At 47.2% G+C, this 12,526-nt stretch overlaps 1 protein-coding gene across 1 annotated transcript in view; it reads left to right on the plus strand.

The window, feature by feature from the left end:
• The window catches only part of lrrk1 (leucine-rich repeat kinase 1), a 479,049-nt gene that overhangs the window by 217,533 nt on the left and 248,990 nt on the right, over positions 1–12,526 (plus strand). Inside the window, exons 15-16 of the mRNA XM_067971653.1 lie at positions 5,593–5,807; positions 10,751–10,915. Of these exons, the coding sequence (XP_067827754.1) occupies positions 5,593–5,807; positions 10,751–10,915 (380 nt within the window). The remainder of the gene's footprint in view (positions 1–5,592; positions 5,808–10,750; positions 10,916–12,526) is intronic.

Below are 12,526 nucleotides of genomic sequence, written 5' to 3' on the forward strand. Positions count from 1 at the left end.
GATCTGGAGGGTGCAGATAAAAGATCAGGGTGGGGGGTGCAGACACAATGATCGGGGTGGGGGGAGTGCAGATACAATGATCAGGGTGGGGGGAGTGCAGATACAATGATCAGGGTGGGGGGTGCAGATACAATGATCGGGGAGGGGGGTGCAGATACAATGATCGGGGTGGGGGGGTGCAGATACAATGATCGGGGAGGGGGGTGCAGATACAATGATCGGGGTGGGGGGGTGCAGATACAATGATCGGGGTGGGGGGTGCAGATACAATGATCGGGGTGGGGGGTGCAGATACAATGATCGGGGAGGGGGGTGCAGATACAATGATGTTGAAAGATGGGAGTGCAGGGTGATGGGATTCTGGGTTTTATATGTGGGATCATTAAATATAAAGGGCAGGAAATGGTCTTGAATTTGTACAAGACATTGCTGGACCACAGTTAGTTCTGAGCAGCTCATTACAGGAGAGATATCAAAGCCATGGAAAGGGGACAGTGAAGATTCACTCGGATTATACCAGGAATGAGAAGTTATAGTAATGAAGAGAGGCTGAAAAATTTGTAGCTTTTTTCATAGAATGGTTACAGCACAGAGGGAGGCCATTTGGCCCATCGAGCCCGTGCTGGCTCTTTGTCAGAGCAATCCAGTTAGTTCCATTCCCCCATAGCCCTGCAAACTTTTTCCCCATGAAGCATTTATCCAGTTCCCTTTTGAAGGCCATGATTGAATCTGCCTCCACCACCCCCTCGGGCAGCGCATTCCAGATCCTAACCACTCGCTGTGTAAAAACATGTCGCCTTTGGCTCTTCTGTCAATCACCTTTTTTGACTGGAACTGAGAACATTAACGGGAGATCTAACATGTTTTCCAAACTATGAAAGATTGAGAGAGGTGTCACAGAATCCGACCGTCTCATCACCTTCCTCATACGACAAACGATGGTCCTTGCCCAGTTCATGCCAAGATTCTTTTAATTCACTCCACACAGTCAGACTACAGAACCTTCGCGACACTGAGTACACTTTCCCCAATCCCAGGCACCTTCAGCTCTCCCCACCTGTCCTCAACTGCCTTTCAGCTCATCAGCTTCTTCACAGTCCTCAGAGCCCACACCACACCCAGCGGCTTTCCAGCTTCCTCTCTCTTAATTTCAAAATATACTTTATTTCATAAAATTTAAAGATACACACAGTTTAAGTAAAGAGCACAAAATGCAGCATAGCATTCAAAGCGATACAGTACAGATCGTATACACCATGACCTCATTGTGATCATTTTAAAAATACAACACATATTTTCTATACATTCTGTACAGGGTGGGGTGGGTGGTTTTATACGGTGGTCTTTCCCCATAGGGCCTTTTGCATTGGCCGTACTCCTGGACCTTGCAGTGTGCCAGTCAGCAACACTCAGTCGTGGACAGCTCCTTCAGCTGGAAGACCTGTAGGTTTCAGGCGGATCAAAGGGCCTCCTTCACGGAGTTGATGGTCTTCCAGCCGCAGTTGATGTCTGTCTCGGTGCACGTCCTGGGGAACAGCCCACAGAGCATGGCGTCCTCCGTCACCAAACTGTTGGCGATGAACCAGGACAGATACCAACGCATCACTCTCCACACCCTCTGCGCGAAGGGGCTGTCCATCAGGAGCTGGACAAGGGTCTCCTCCACAGCCTCGAGGGCAGCTCGCAGTGGCCCTGAGATTCCATGCGTGTAGGACGGATCACACTGGGAGGGCCCCTTCTCACCACCATCCTGGTGCAGGCTGTGTTCAGGGGGCTCTGTCTCAGCAGCAGGCCTGTTGCTCTTGTGCCTCACCCTTTTAACTCTCACCTGACTGGAGAAGGTCTCCATCCACTCAAGCCTTAATTACTTCTTAAAGGTGAAGTCTCTCAAAAGGGCCATACCCCTCCTCTTAAAGGGAAGGTTTCTTAAAAGGGCCACACCCTTACCTGGCGATCAGGGCCCTCCATTACTCTGCTACAGAGGATATTAAGTGACATATTATTTCTACTGATTGGTGAATCAGTAACTGGGGACATGGATTGAGCAAAAAGCTATAGACGCTGGAAATCTCAAATAAAGTCCGAAAATGCTGGAAATGCTCAGTAGATCTGCAAAGAGTAGAGGAGCAGACATTTCAGGAATGAACCCTTCAGGGTTATCACTGGAAGAATGAAGAGGGAGGTTAGGAGAAGGTTTTTCACATGGAGGGTTATAATAACAGGGAATGCTTTACTACAAGGAGCTATTGAGGCAGAGACCGTAACATGACAAATATCAGGTACAGAATACAAAGAGTGCAGGGGGAAATTGTAAAAGGATATAAGAAGGGCAAAGAGAGAATGAGAAAAGATTAGCAGGTAATATAAAAGGGAACCCTTAAATCTTTTATAAACCTATAAATAGTAAAAGGATAGTTAAAGAAATGGTGGGACCAATTAGGGACAAAAAAGGAAATCTTCTTGTGGAGGCAGAGGGTAAGACTGAGGTACTAAATGAATAGGACAAAGGAACATAGGAACAGGAGTAGGCCATTCAGCCCCTCGTGCCTGCTCCGCCATTTGATAAGATCATGGCTGATCTGTGATCTAACTCCATATACCTGCCTTTGGCCCATATCCCTTAATATCTTTGGTTGCCAAAAAGCTATCTATCTCAGATTTAAATTTAGCAATTGAGCTAGTATCAATTGCCGTTTGCGGAAGAGAGTTCCAAACTTCTACCACCCTTTGTGTGTAGAAATGTTTTCTAATCTCGCTCCTGAAAGGTCTGGCTCTAAATTACATCGGTTTTCACAAAAGAGGAGGATAAAGTTAATGTCACCATAGAGGAGGGAGTAGAGATATTGGAGATAGGATAAAAATAGATAGAAAGGAGATACTAAAACAAAGGCATCACTCAAAGTTAACAAGTCACCCGGTCCAGATGGGAAGCATCCTAGGTTGCTGAGGGAAGTAAGGGTGGAGATAGCAGAAGCTCTGACCACAATCTTTCAATCCCCATTGGATATGGGAGTGGTGCCAGAGGACTGGGGGATTGCAAATGTTACACCCCTGATAAAAAGGGGAGAGGGATAAACCTGGTAACTACAGGCCAATCAGTCTAATGTCTGTGGTGGGAAAACTACCAGAGACCACTGTCAAGGAAAAATTAATTCTCACTTGGAGAAGCATGGGTTAATAAGGGGCAGCCAGCACGGATTGGTTAAAGGCAAATCGTGTCTGCCCAACCCGATGAAGTATCAGGGAGGGTTGATGAGGGTAGTGCAGTAGATGTTGTATATATGGAATTTCAAAAGGCATTTGATAAAGTTCCACATAACAGACTTATTCGGAAAATAGAAGCACATGGGATTAAAGGGACGGTGGTAACTTGGGTGGGTAATTGGCTCAGGGATAGAAGGCAGGGAGTAGTGGTGAACGGATGTTTTTCTGACTGGAGAGAAGTTTGCAGTGGGGTCCCCCAGGGTCGGTATTAGGACCATTGCTTCTCTTGTTATATACAAATGACCTGGACATGTGTATAGGGAGTACAATTTCAAAGTTTGCACATGATGCAAAACTTGGTAACGTAGTAAATAGTGAGGAGGAGAGTCGGAGACTTCAGGAGGACAGAGACAGACTGGTGAAATGGGCAGACACATGGCAGATGTAATTTAATGTGGATAAGTGTGAAGTGATGCACTTTGGGAGGAACAACCAGGAGAGGCAGTATAATCTAAATGGTAATATTTTGAGGTGCAAGAGCAGAGGGACCTGGGGGGCACATTCACAAATCTTTGAAGGTGGCAGGGCAAGTTGATAAGGTGGGTAAGGAAGTGTATGGGAGACTTGGCTTTGTAAATAGCGGCATTGAATACAAAACAAGTCATGCTAAACAGTTACAAATCACTGGTTAAGCCTCAGCTGGAGTATTGAGTACAATTCTGGGCACCGCACATTAGGAAGGATGTCAAGGCCTTGGAGAAGGTACAGAGGAGGTTTACCAGGATGATACCAGGGATGAGGGACTTCAGTTCTGTGGAGAGATTCTATGGGATTGTTCTCCATGGAGCAGAGAAGGTTAAGGGAAAACCTAATAGAGCTATTCAAAATAATGAGGCGTTTTGATGGAGCAAATAGGAAGAAACTGTTTCCTCTGGTAAGTGGGTCGGTAACCAGAGGTCAGAGATTTAAAATAATTGGCAAAAGAACCAGAGGAGAAATGGGGAGTTTTTTGTTCACACAGAGGGTTGTTATGATCTGGAACACACTTCCTGAAAAGGCAGTGGAAGCAAATTCCATAGGAACTTTCAAAAGGGAATTGGACATGTATTTGAAGAGGATTAATTTGCAGGGTTCTGGGGAAAAAGCTGGGGTGTAGGATTAAATTGGACAGCTCTTTCAAAGAGTCAGCACAGGCACGACGGGCCGAATTGTTTGTTATTAATGTCCATAAAAAGCAGCATAAACTAATCCTCAGTTAATTAACAGCCGGATTTAGTCAGTTTGCAGATGGTGCAGCTCCCTCACCGGCCCAGCTCCCTCTCTGGACCAGCTCCCTCACCGGCCCAGCTCCCTCTCTGGACCAGCTCCCTCTCTGGACCAGCTCCCTCTCTGGCCCAGCTCCCTCACCGGCCCAGCTCCCTCACCGGCCCAACTCCCTCTCTGGACCAGCTCCCTCTCTGGACCAGCTCCCTCACCAACCCAGTTCTCTCTCTGGCCCAGCTCCCTCTCTGGACCAGCTCCCTCTCTGGACCAGCTCCCTCACCGGCCCAGCTCCCTCTCTGGCCCAGCTCCCTCTCTGGACCAGCTCCCTCTCTGGACCAGCTCCCTCACCGGCCCAGCTCCCTCACCGGCCCAGCTCCCTCTCTGGACCAGCTCCCTCACCGGCCCAGCTCCCTCACCGGCCCAGCTCCCTCTCTGGACCAGCTCCCTCTCTGGACCAGCTCCCTCTCTGGACCAGCTCCCTCACCAGCCCAGCTCCCTCACCGGCCCAGCTCCCTCACCAACCCAGTTCTCTCTCTGGCCCAGCTCCCTCACTGGACCAGCTCCCTCTCTGGACCAGCTCCCTCTCTGGACCAGCTCCCTCACCGGCCCAGCTCCCTCTCTGGACCAGCTCTCTCACCAGTCCAGCTCCACCACCGGCCCAGCTCTCTCACCGGCCCAGCTCCATCACTGGCCCAGCTCCATCACCGGCCCAACTCTCTCACCAGCCCAGCTCCCATACATGTTTCTGCTTCCTCTTATCATCACCTACCCTCTGCCCCTCCCCCCAATCAGACTCTCTAGATTTTGCTGATCATGATTTAACACTAGTACAAAAATAATGATAAAGTTGTGTAAATTACAGAATTGAGACAGTGCAAGGTTTGTAAATGGATCTGTTGCTGTGGTGATGCAGTGAGATTATCACTATGGCCGGTTTGGGGAATTATTTAACTCAAAAGTTTGAATAGAAATTAGTCGTGAAAAGTTTGAGTTTGAGAGCTGTTCCCTGGTAGTTAGGAAAAGTGAGCCAGTCTGAATCGTGTCAGAACATCCCTTTAGTGAACCTAACATCGACGCTGTGGTGTAATGGTGAATGATCTCCAACTGATTGTAACCATGTCGCAGGTCCGTCATCAGTGCTGGGGTTTCTAAGGGCGCAACTGAGGAAAGCTGAGCCTTGCAAGCTGCTGAAGATGATCATTGTTGGGCCTCCTCGTCAGGGAAAGTCCACTCTCCTGGAGACTCTACAGTCTGGGAAACCCACACAAACCGTGTTCAAAGAAAGTAGCATCCAAACCAGCAGCTGGGAGCTTCCTCGCCCAGCCTCAGTCAAGACTAAGGTACCGATAGTGCTGCTCGACTCCAGTTTCTGTTCCGATACCGTCAAGGTGTTAAGTCGCATGAGTAGGTCGGTGCTTTTAAAAGTCAGCACAGTGGGTCTGAAATGGCCCAATCCATTCTGTCGCTGTAAGTGTAGAGGAGTAGGAATCCTGTGAGCCCGTTACCTGCACTCCTGATCCTGTCGGACAATCCAGAACCAGAGTGGGGTCACCTTGTTTTACTAATTCCAAAGGGAGAGGGTGTCACTGAACAGCCTCTGCCTGACCGATGGGGTAAGAGTTTACCCCCATGTCAACTTTTAATAGATTAGGTAAGCGGGTGAAGGAAAGGGGGACAAAGGGACATGGGAACAGGGCAGGCAAATGGGATTAGGATTATTGCTCATGTGAAGGATAAACACCAACACGGAATGGTTGGGCCAAATGGCCAGTTTCCGTGTTGTAATTTCTATATCTTCTCTATGATAGTTAATGCTCAGAAGGCCCGTGTTAAATAGATTCCAAGGCTCAATTTGGGGTCCTTCCCTCCATGACCCCTCCCCCACCCTGAGACCCTGTTGACCCCATTTGCTCCCCTCTATTGACCGGACAGCTGATGTCCAGCCAGTGTCCAGGTCCTTCAGGACAGGAGACAGAAGCCTTGGAAAACTCAGCAGGTTCCCTCAACTCAACAGCCCCACCTCCTTGATACATCAGAACATTTGGGGGGTGCTTGGGGGGGGTGGGTGTTGGTGGAGCTTCTGCCCATCCCAGCTCCCAGCGGGAATTCCATTTGGCTGCTCTTCTGGGGGGGAGACCCGGTGTTTCCAGGACCCCATCCCCTCCGTTGCCCCACCGTCAGACCTCTTGCACCCACTTTCCCTCGAAAATACACGCCAGGCCCTGAGGAAATTCATCACCACAGCGGAAGGAAAATTAGAAGGAAAGTCACTTTTTGGCTCCTGCTGCACAGTTGAGGCCAAGAACTAAGTTACGTCCCCTCCCACTCAACTGCCGAAAATAGAAAGATTCCACATAGAAAACCGAACCTAATGTGAAACCATCTGGATTTGTTTATCTGTATTCCATTGATATTTGCTCGAAGTACCTACACAATGCAAAGTCCTATTTACCCTCTGTTCACAATGTGTTTTGTCGATTATTGTGCTGCATTATTTAAATGTTTACTTTGATGTCTGCTCTGCCCTTGAGCCAGGGAGGGTTGCCAGGTAAATCTGGGTTGGCCTTCCTTATACCATCAACATCAAAAGTTATTGATTAACAAGTCACTTGTTACACTTACACATGTTCACTGTTTAATCATAGAATTATAGAATAATACAGCACAGAAGGAGGCCATTCGGCCCATTGTGCCTGTGCCAGCTCCTTGAAAGAGCTATCCAATTAGCCCCACTCCCCTGCTCTTTCCCCATAGTCCTGTAATTTTTTCCCCTTCAAGTATTTATCCAATTCCCTGCTTTAGGAAGGATGTCAAGGCCTTAGAGAAGGTGCAGAAGAGATTTACTAGACTGTTACCAGGGATGAGGGACTTCAGTTACGTGGAGAGACTGGAGAAGCTGGGGTTGTTCTCCTTAGAACAGAGAAGGTTAAGGGGAGATTTGATAGAGGTGTTCAAGACCATGAACGGTTTTGATAGAGTAAATAAGGAGAAACTGTTTCCAGTGGCAGAAGGGTCGGTAACCAGAGGTCACAGATTTAAGGTAATTGGCAAAAGAGCCAGAGGCGAGATGAGGAAATATTTTTTATGCAGCGAGTTGTTATGATCTGGAATGCACTGCCTGAAAGGGTGGTGGAAGCAGATTCAATAATAACTTTCAAACAAGGTTGAGATAAATACTTTTAAGAGAAAAAATTTACAGGGCTAGGGGAAAGAGCTAGTGAATGGGATTGATTGGAGAGCTCTTGCAAAGAGCCAGCACAAGCATGATGGGCCGAATGTCCTCCTCCTGTGCTGTACCTACAATGATACGATGACATGAAGTGTATGCAAAGCGGCTGCCTGCCGGCTTCCGGGTAAGTGGCAGTGAGGGGTTTTTGGGAGGGCCTCACGGGATGTGAGGGGAAGGGAGTCCATGCCAGGTGAGGCCACGACTTTCTTTGAGGGTCCTGGAGGAGCACTCCTGTCCATCTGGCCCTATAAAGGAAAGTTCTAGACTGACGTGAAGGGCCTCTTCTATCTGCCGACCGTTTCTCAGCCTAGGCCCCGGTTAAAGGGCTATTGGGGCCCTATTGACGTAATAGGCCTTGGTTTGCATAAATTGATGAGGCCCCGGCCTGCTTCGGGCAGCCACCTCGTCCGCCTGCGGAACCCTGTGGATTAATATTCTTAATGGTCAGGATCTGAATGGATAAATAACCTGCTTATTTTTAACTCACTACCCCCTGATTTCCGCTGAGGGAGCAGGGTTAAAATCGACCGAAACATCAACTTTTGAAAGGTGCAATGGCCGGAGAAAAAGAGAATAGTTTTCACCTTGCAAAAATACAAACGCACCCAACCATTTAAAACAGGGACTGCTCCCTCGGCCCTGTCCAGGGCCAACTTCCAATAACAAATTCCCCAATCCTGAGCTCTCAGCAGGAGCCACACTTGAAGGGAGCGTAGGTTAGACACCCGGGAACAGTGGTCCCTGTCCCCTTCCAGCGCGGCTCTCTACTGGGAGTGCGGGATTGGGGAATTTCCCCTCGGGGGGAGGTGCAAACAGAGACAATATAAAAACTCCTTTTGTGTATGGCACGTCACAGAAAAGGGTTTCTCACTGCAGATAGAACCTCGTGCCATTGCCGAAAGTAACAGTCACCAGAACTGTTTCCTGCTCTCTGAATGTTATTGCTGGTGGTGGCTGATTCCTTTGAAAACATCCTTTAATAGAAGGAATCTTACAACACCAGGTTATAGTCCAACAAATTTATTTTAAAATCACAAGCTTTCGGAGATTATCCCCTTCGTCAGATGAATGAGTGAAAAGGTTCTCAAATCGCATATCTTATACTATGTTGGGACAGCATCACACCAATCAAAAGGTGTCGTTGTTATTCAAACAGGCCAGTCACGGAGAACAGCACGTCCCAGTACACTGGATATACATTGTGTCAATTACACAGGCAGGCAGAAAGAAACTCAAAATGGCAGAGAGAGAGAGAGAGAGAGAGAGAGGTGCTGAGGTGCCCATCTTTGATGGAGATTTGTGTGTCCAAGAAAGAAATTCGCACCCCAATACGCCAACATTTTCATGCACAAGTTCGAGCACGACTTCTTCACTGCACAGGACCTCCAACCAACGCTATACACCAGATACATCGACGACATTTTCTTCCTATGGACCCACGGCGAAGAATCACTGAAGAGACTACACGATAACATCAACAAGTTCCATCCCACCATCAAACTCACCATGGACTACTCCTCAGAATCGGTTTCTTTCTTGGACACACAAATCTCCATCAAAGACGGGCACCTCAGCACCTCACTCTACCGCAAGCCCACGGATAACCTCACGATGCTCCACTTTTCCAGCTTCCACCCCAACCACGTCAAAGAGGCCATCCCCTATGGACAGGCCCTACGAATACACAGGGTCTGCTCAGACGAGGAGGAACGCGATGGACACCTACAGACGCTGAAAGACGCCCTCGTAAGAACGGGATATGATGCTCGACTTGTCGATCGACAGTTCCGATGGGCCACAGCGAAGAATCGCATAGACCTCCTCAGAAGACACACACGGGACGCAACCAACAGAGTACCCTTCGTCGTCCAGTACTTCCCTGGAGCGGAGAAACTACACCATGTTCTCCGCAGCCTTCAACATGTCATCGATGACGACGAACACCTCGCTAAGGCCATCCCCACGCCTCCACTGCTCGCCTTTAAACAGCCACCCAACCTCAAACAGACCATCGTTCGCAGCAAGTTACCCAGTTTTCAGGAGAACAGCGTCCACGACACCACACAACCCTGCCACGGCAACCTCTGCAAGACATGCCAGATCATCGACACGGATACCACCATCACACGAGAGGACACCACCCACCAGGTGCACGGTTCATACTCCTGTGACTCGGCCAACGTTGTCTACCTCATACGTTGCAGGAAAGGATGCCCCGGAGCATGGTACATTGGCGAGACCATGCAGACACTGCGACAACGGATGAACGGACACCACGCAACAATCGCCAGACAGGAGGGTTCCCTCCCAGTCGGGGAATACTTTAGCAGTCAAGGACATTCAGCCACCGATCTTCGGGTAAGCGTTCTCCAAGGCGGCCTTCGAGACACACGACAACGCAAAATCGTCGAGCAGAAGTTGATAGCCAAGTTCCGCACCCATGAGGACGGCCTCAACCGGGATCTTGGGTTCATGTCACGCTACACATGACCCCACCAGCAAAAAGGGGGAAAAAAATTATATGTTTTTTAAAATTCTCTCTCTCTCTCTCTCTCTCTCTCTGCCATTTTGAGTTTCTTTCTGCCTGCCTGTGTAATTGACACAATGTATATCCAGTGTACTGGGACGTGCTGTTCTCCGTGACTGGTCTGTTTGAATAACAACGACACCTTTTGATTGGTGTGATGCTGTCCCAACATGGTATAAGATATGCGATTTGAGAACCTTTTCACTCATTCATCTGACGAAGGAGATAATCTCCGAAAGCTTGTGATTTTAAAATAAATTTGTTGGACTATAACCTGGTGTTGTAAGATTCCTTAAATTTGTCCGCCCCAGTCCATCACCGGCATCTCCACATCATCCTTTAATAGAATCAGAGAATCATACAGCACAGAAGCAGGCCATTCGGCCCATTGTGCCTGTGCTGGAGCCTTGAAAAAGCTACCAATTAATCCCACTCCCTCGCTGCCCCCCCTCCCCCCCACAGCTAATTAACTAGTTACAGGATGAATGCAAGTGCAGTTTTATTCATTGTTACTCTTTATCTTATAGATGGATTCCATTGAGTTTAATGTGTGGGTTGTTGGAGGTGCTTCCAAAATGTCGACAGTCAATCAGTGCTTCTTCACTGATAAGACCCTATACATGGTGGTGTGGAACTTGGCTCTTGGAGAGGAAGCAGTGGCAAACTTACAGTCCTGGTTACTGAATATTGAGGTAGGGACTCGGCACGACCAAAACTGTGAGTGGCACATCTCCAAAAATATAAACTCTTCAAACGGTCGCTCATTTATTTATTATCGGGAAGTCTAACAGCAGTGCTGTTCTCAAACAGATCATTAAATGAGCATCGCAAACCTGCGCCATCTATTCACATTTAGCTTCCCTTTGCAGCCAGCAGGGATCTGGTGGGGAGAAACCTCCCTGAGGAACCTCCTCGAGTTCTTTGAGGATGTTACACACTATATAGTAGATCTAATAGCCATTACTGAGACGTGGTTGCAGGGTGACCAAGGTTGGGAACTAAATATTCCAGGGTATTTGACTTTTGGAAAAGACAGACAAAATGGAAAAGGAGGGGGCGTAGCCCTGATAATAAAGGATGAGATAAAGACAGCAGTGCGAAAAGATCTTAGCTCAGAAAATCAGGATGTAGAATCGGTATGGGAGGAGCTAAGAAATAACAAGGGGCAGAAAACACTGGTGGGAGTAGTTTATAGGCCCCCTAATAGTAATACTGTTGGACAGAGTATTAATCAGGAAATTAGAGGAGCTTGTAACAAGGGTAATGTAATAATCGTGGGGGACTTTAATCTTCACACATACTGGGCAAATCAAATTGGCAAAAGTAGTCTGGAGGATGAGTTCATGGAATGTATCTGAGACAGTTTCCTAGAACAATATGTCGAGGAACCAACCAGGGAACAGGCTATTTTAGATCTAGTATTGTGTAATGAGACAGGATTAATTAGTAATCTTATAGTTACGGATCCTCCGGGGAAGAGTGATCATAATATGATAGAATTTCATATTGAGTTTGAGAGTGATGTAGTTAAGTCCGAAACTAGAGTCTTAAATTTAAACAAGGCCAATTACATAGGTATGAGGGGTGAGTTGGCAAAGGTAGATTGGGAAATTAGATTAAAAGATATGATGGTAGATGAGCAATGGTGAACATTTAAAGAAATAATTCCTAATTCCCAATGAATATACATTCCATTGAGGAATAAAAACTCCACAGGAAAAGTGATCCAATCGTGGCTAACTAAAGAAGTTAAGGATAGTATTAGATTAAAAGAAGAGGCTTATAATGTTGCTAAAAAGAGTAGTAAGCCTGAGGATTGGGAGAGTTTTACAAAACAAGCAAAGAATAACCAAGAAATTGATAAAGAGGGAGCAAATTGAATATTAGAGTAAACTAATAAGAAATATAAAAAAAGATTGTAAGAGCTTCTACAAGTATATAAAAAGGAAGAGATTAGTGAAAGTAAACATGGGTCCCTTAGAGGCAGAAACAGGAGAAATTATAATGGGGAAAAAGGAAATGGCAGAGACGTTAAACAAATATTTTATATCTGTCTTCACAGTAGAAGGCACAAAAAACATAAGTAATTAAGATTAGTGAGAAAAAGTTTTAGAATAATTAATGGGACTAAAAGCCGACAAATGCCCTGCACCTGATGGCCGACATCCTAGGGTTCCAAAAGAGGAGGCTGCAGAGATAGTGGATGCATTGGTTGTGATCGTCCAGAATTCCATAAATTTTAGAACGGTCCCCGTGGATTGGAAGGTAGCAAATATAACCCTGCTATTCAAGAAAGGAGAGAG

This window comes from Heptranchias perlo, chromosome 34, assembly GCF_035084215.1.
Source record: "Heptranchias perlo isolate sHepPer1 chromosome 34, sHepPer1.hap1, whole genome shotgun sequence".
In the NCBI taxonomy this organism is placed as follows: Eukaryota; Metazoa; Chordata; class Chondrichthyes; order Hexanchiformes; family Hexanchidae; genus Heptranchias; species Heptranchias perlo.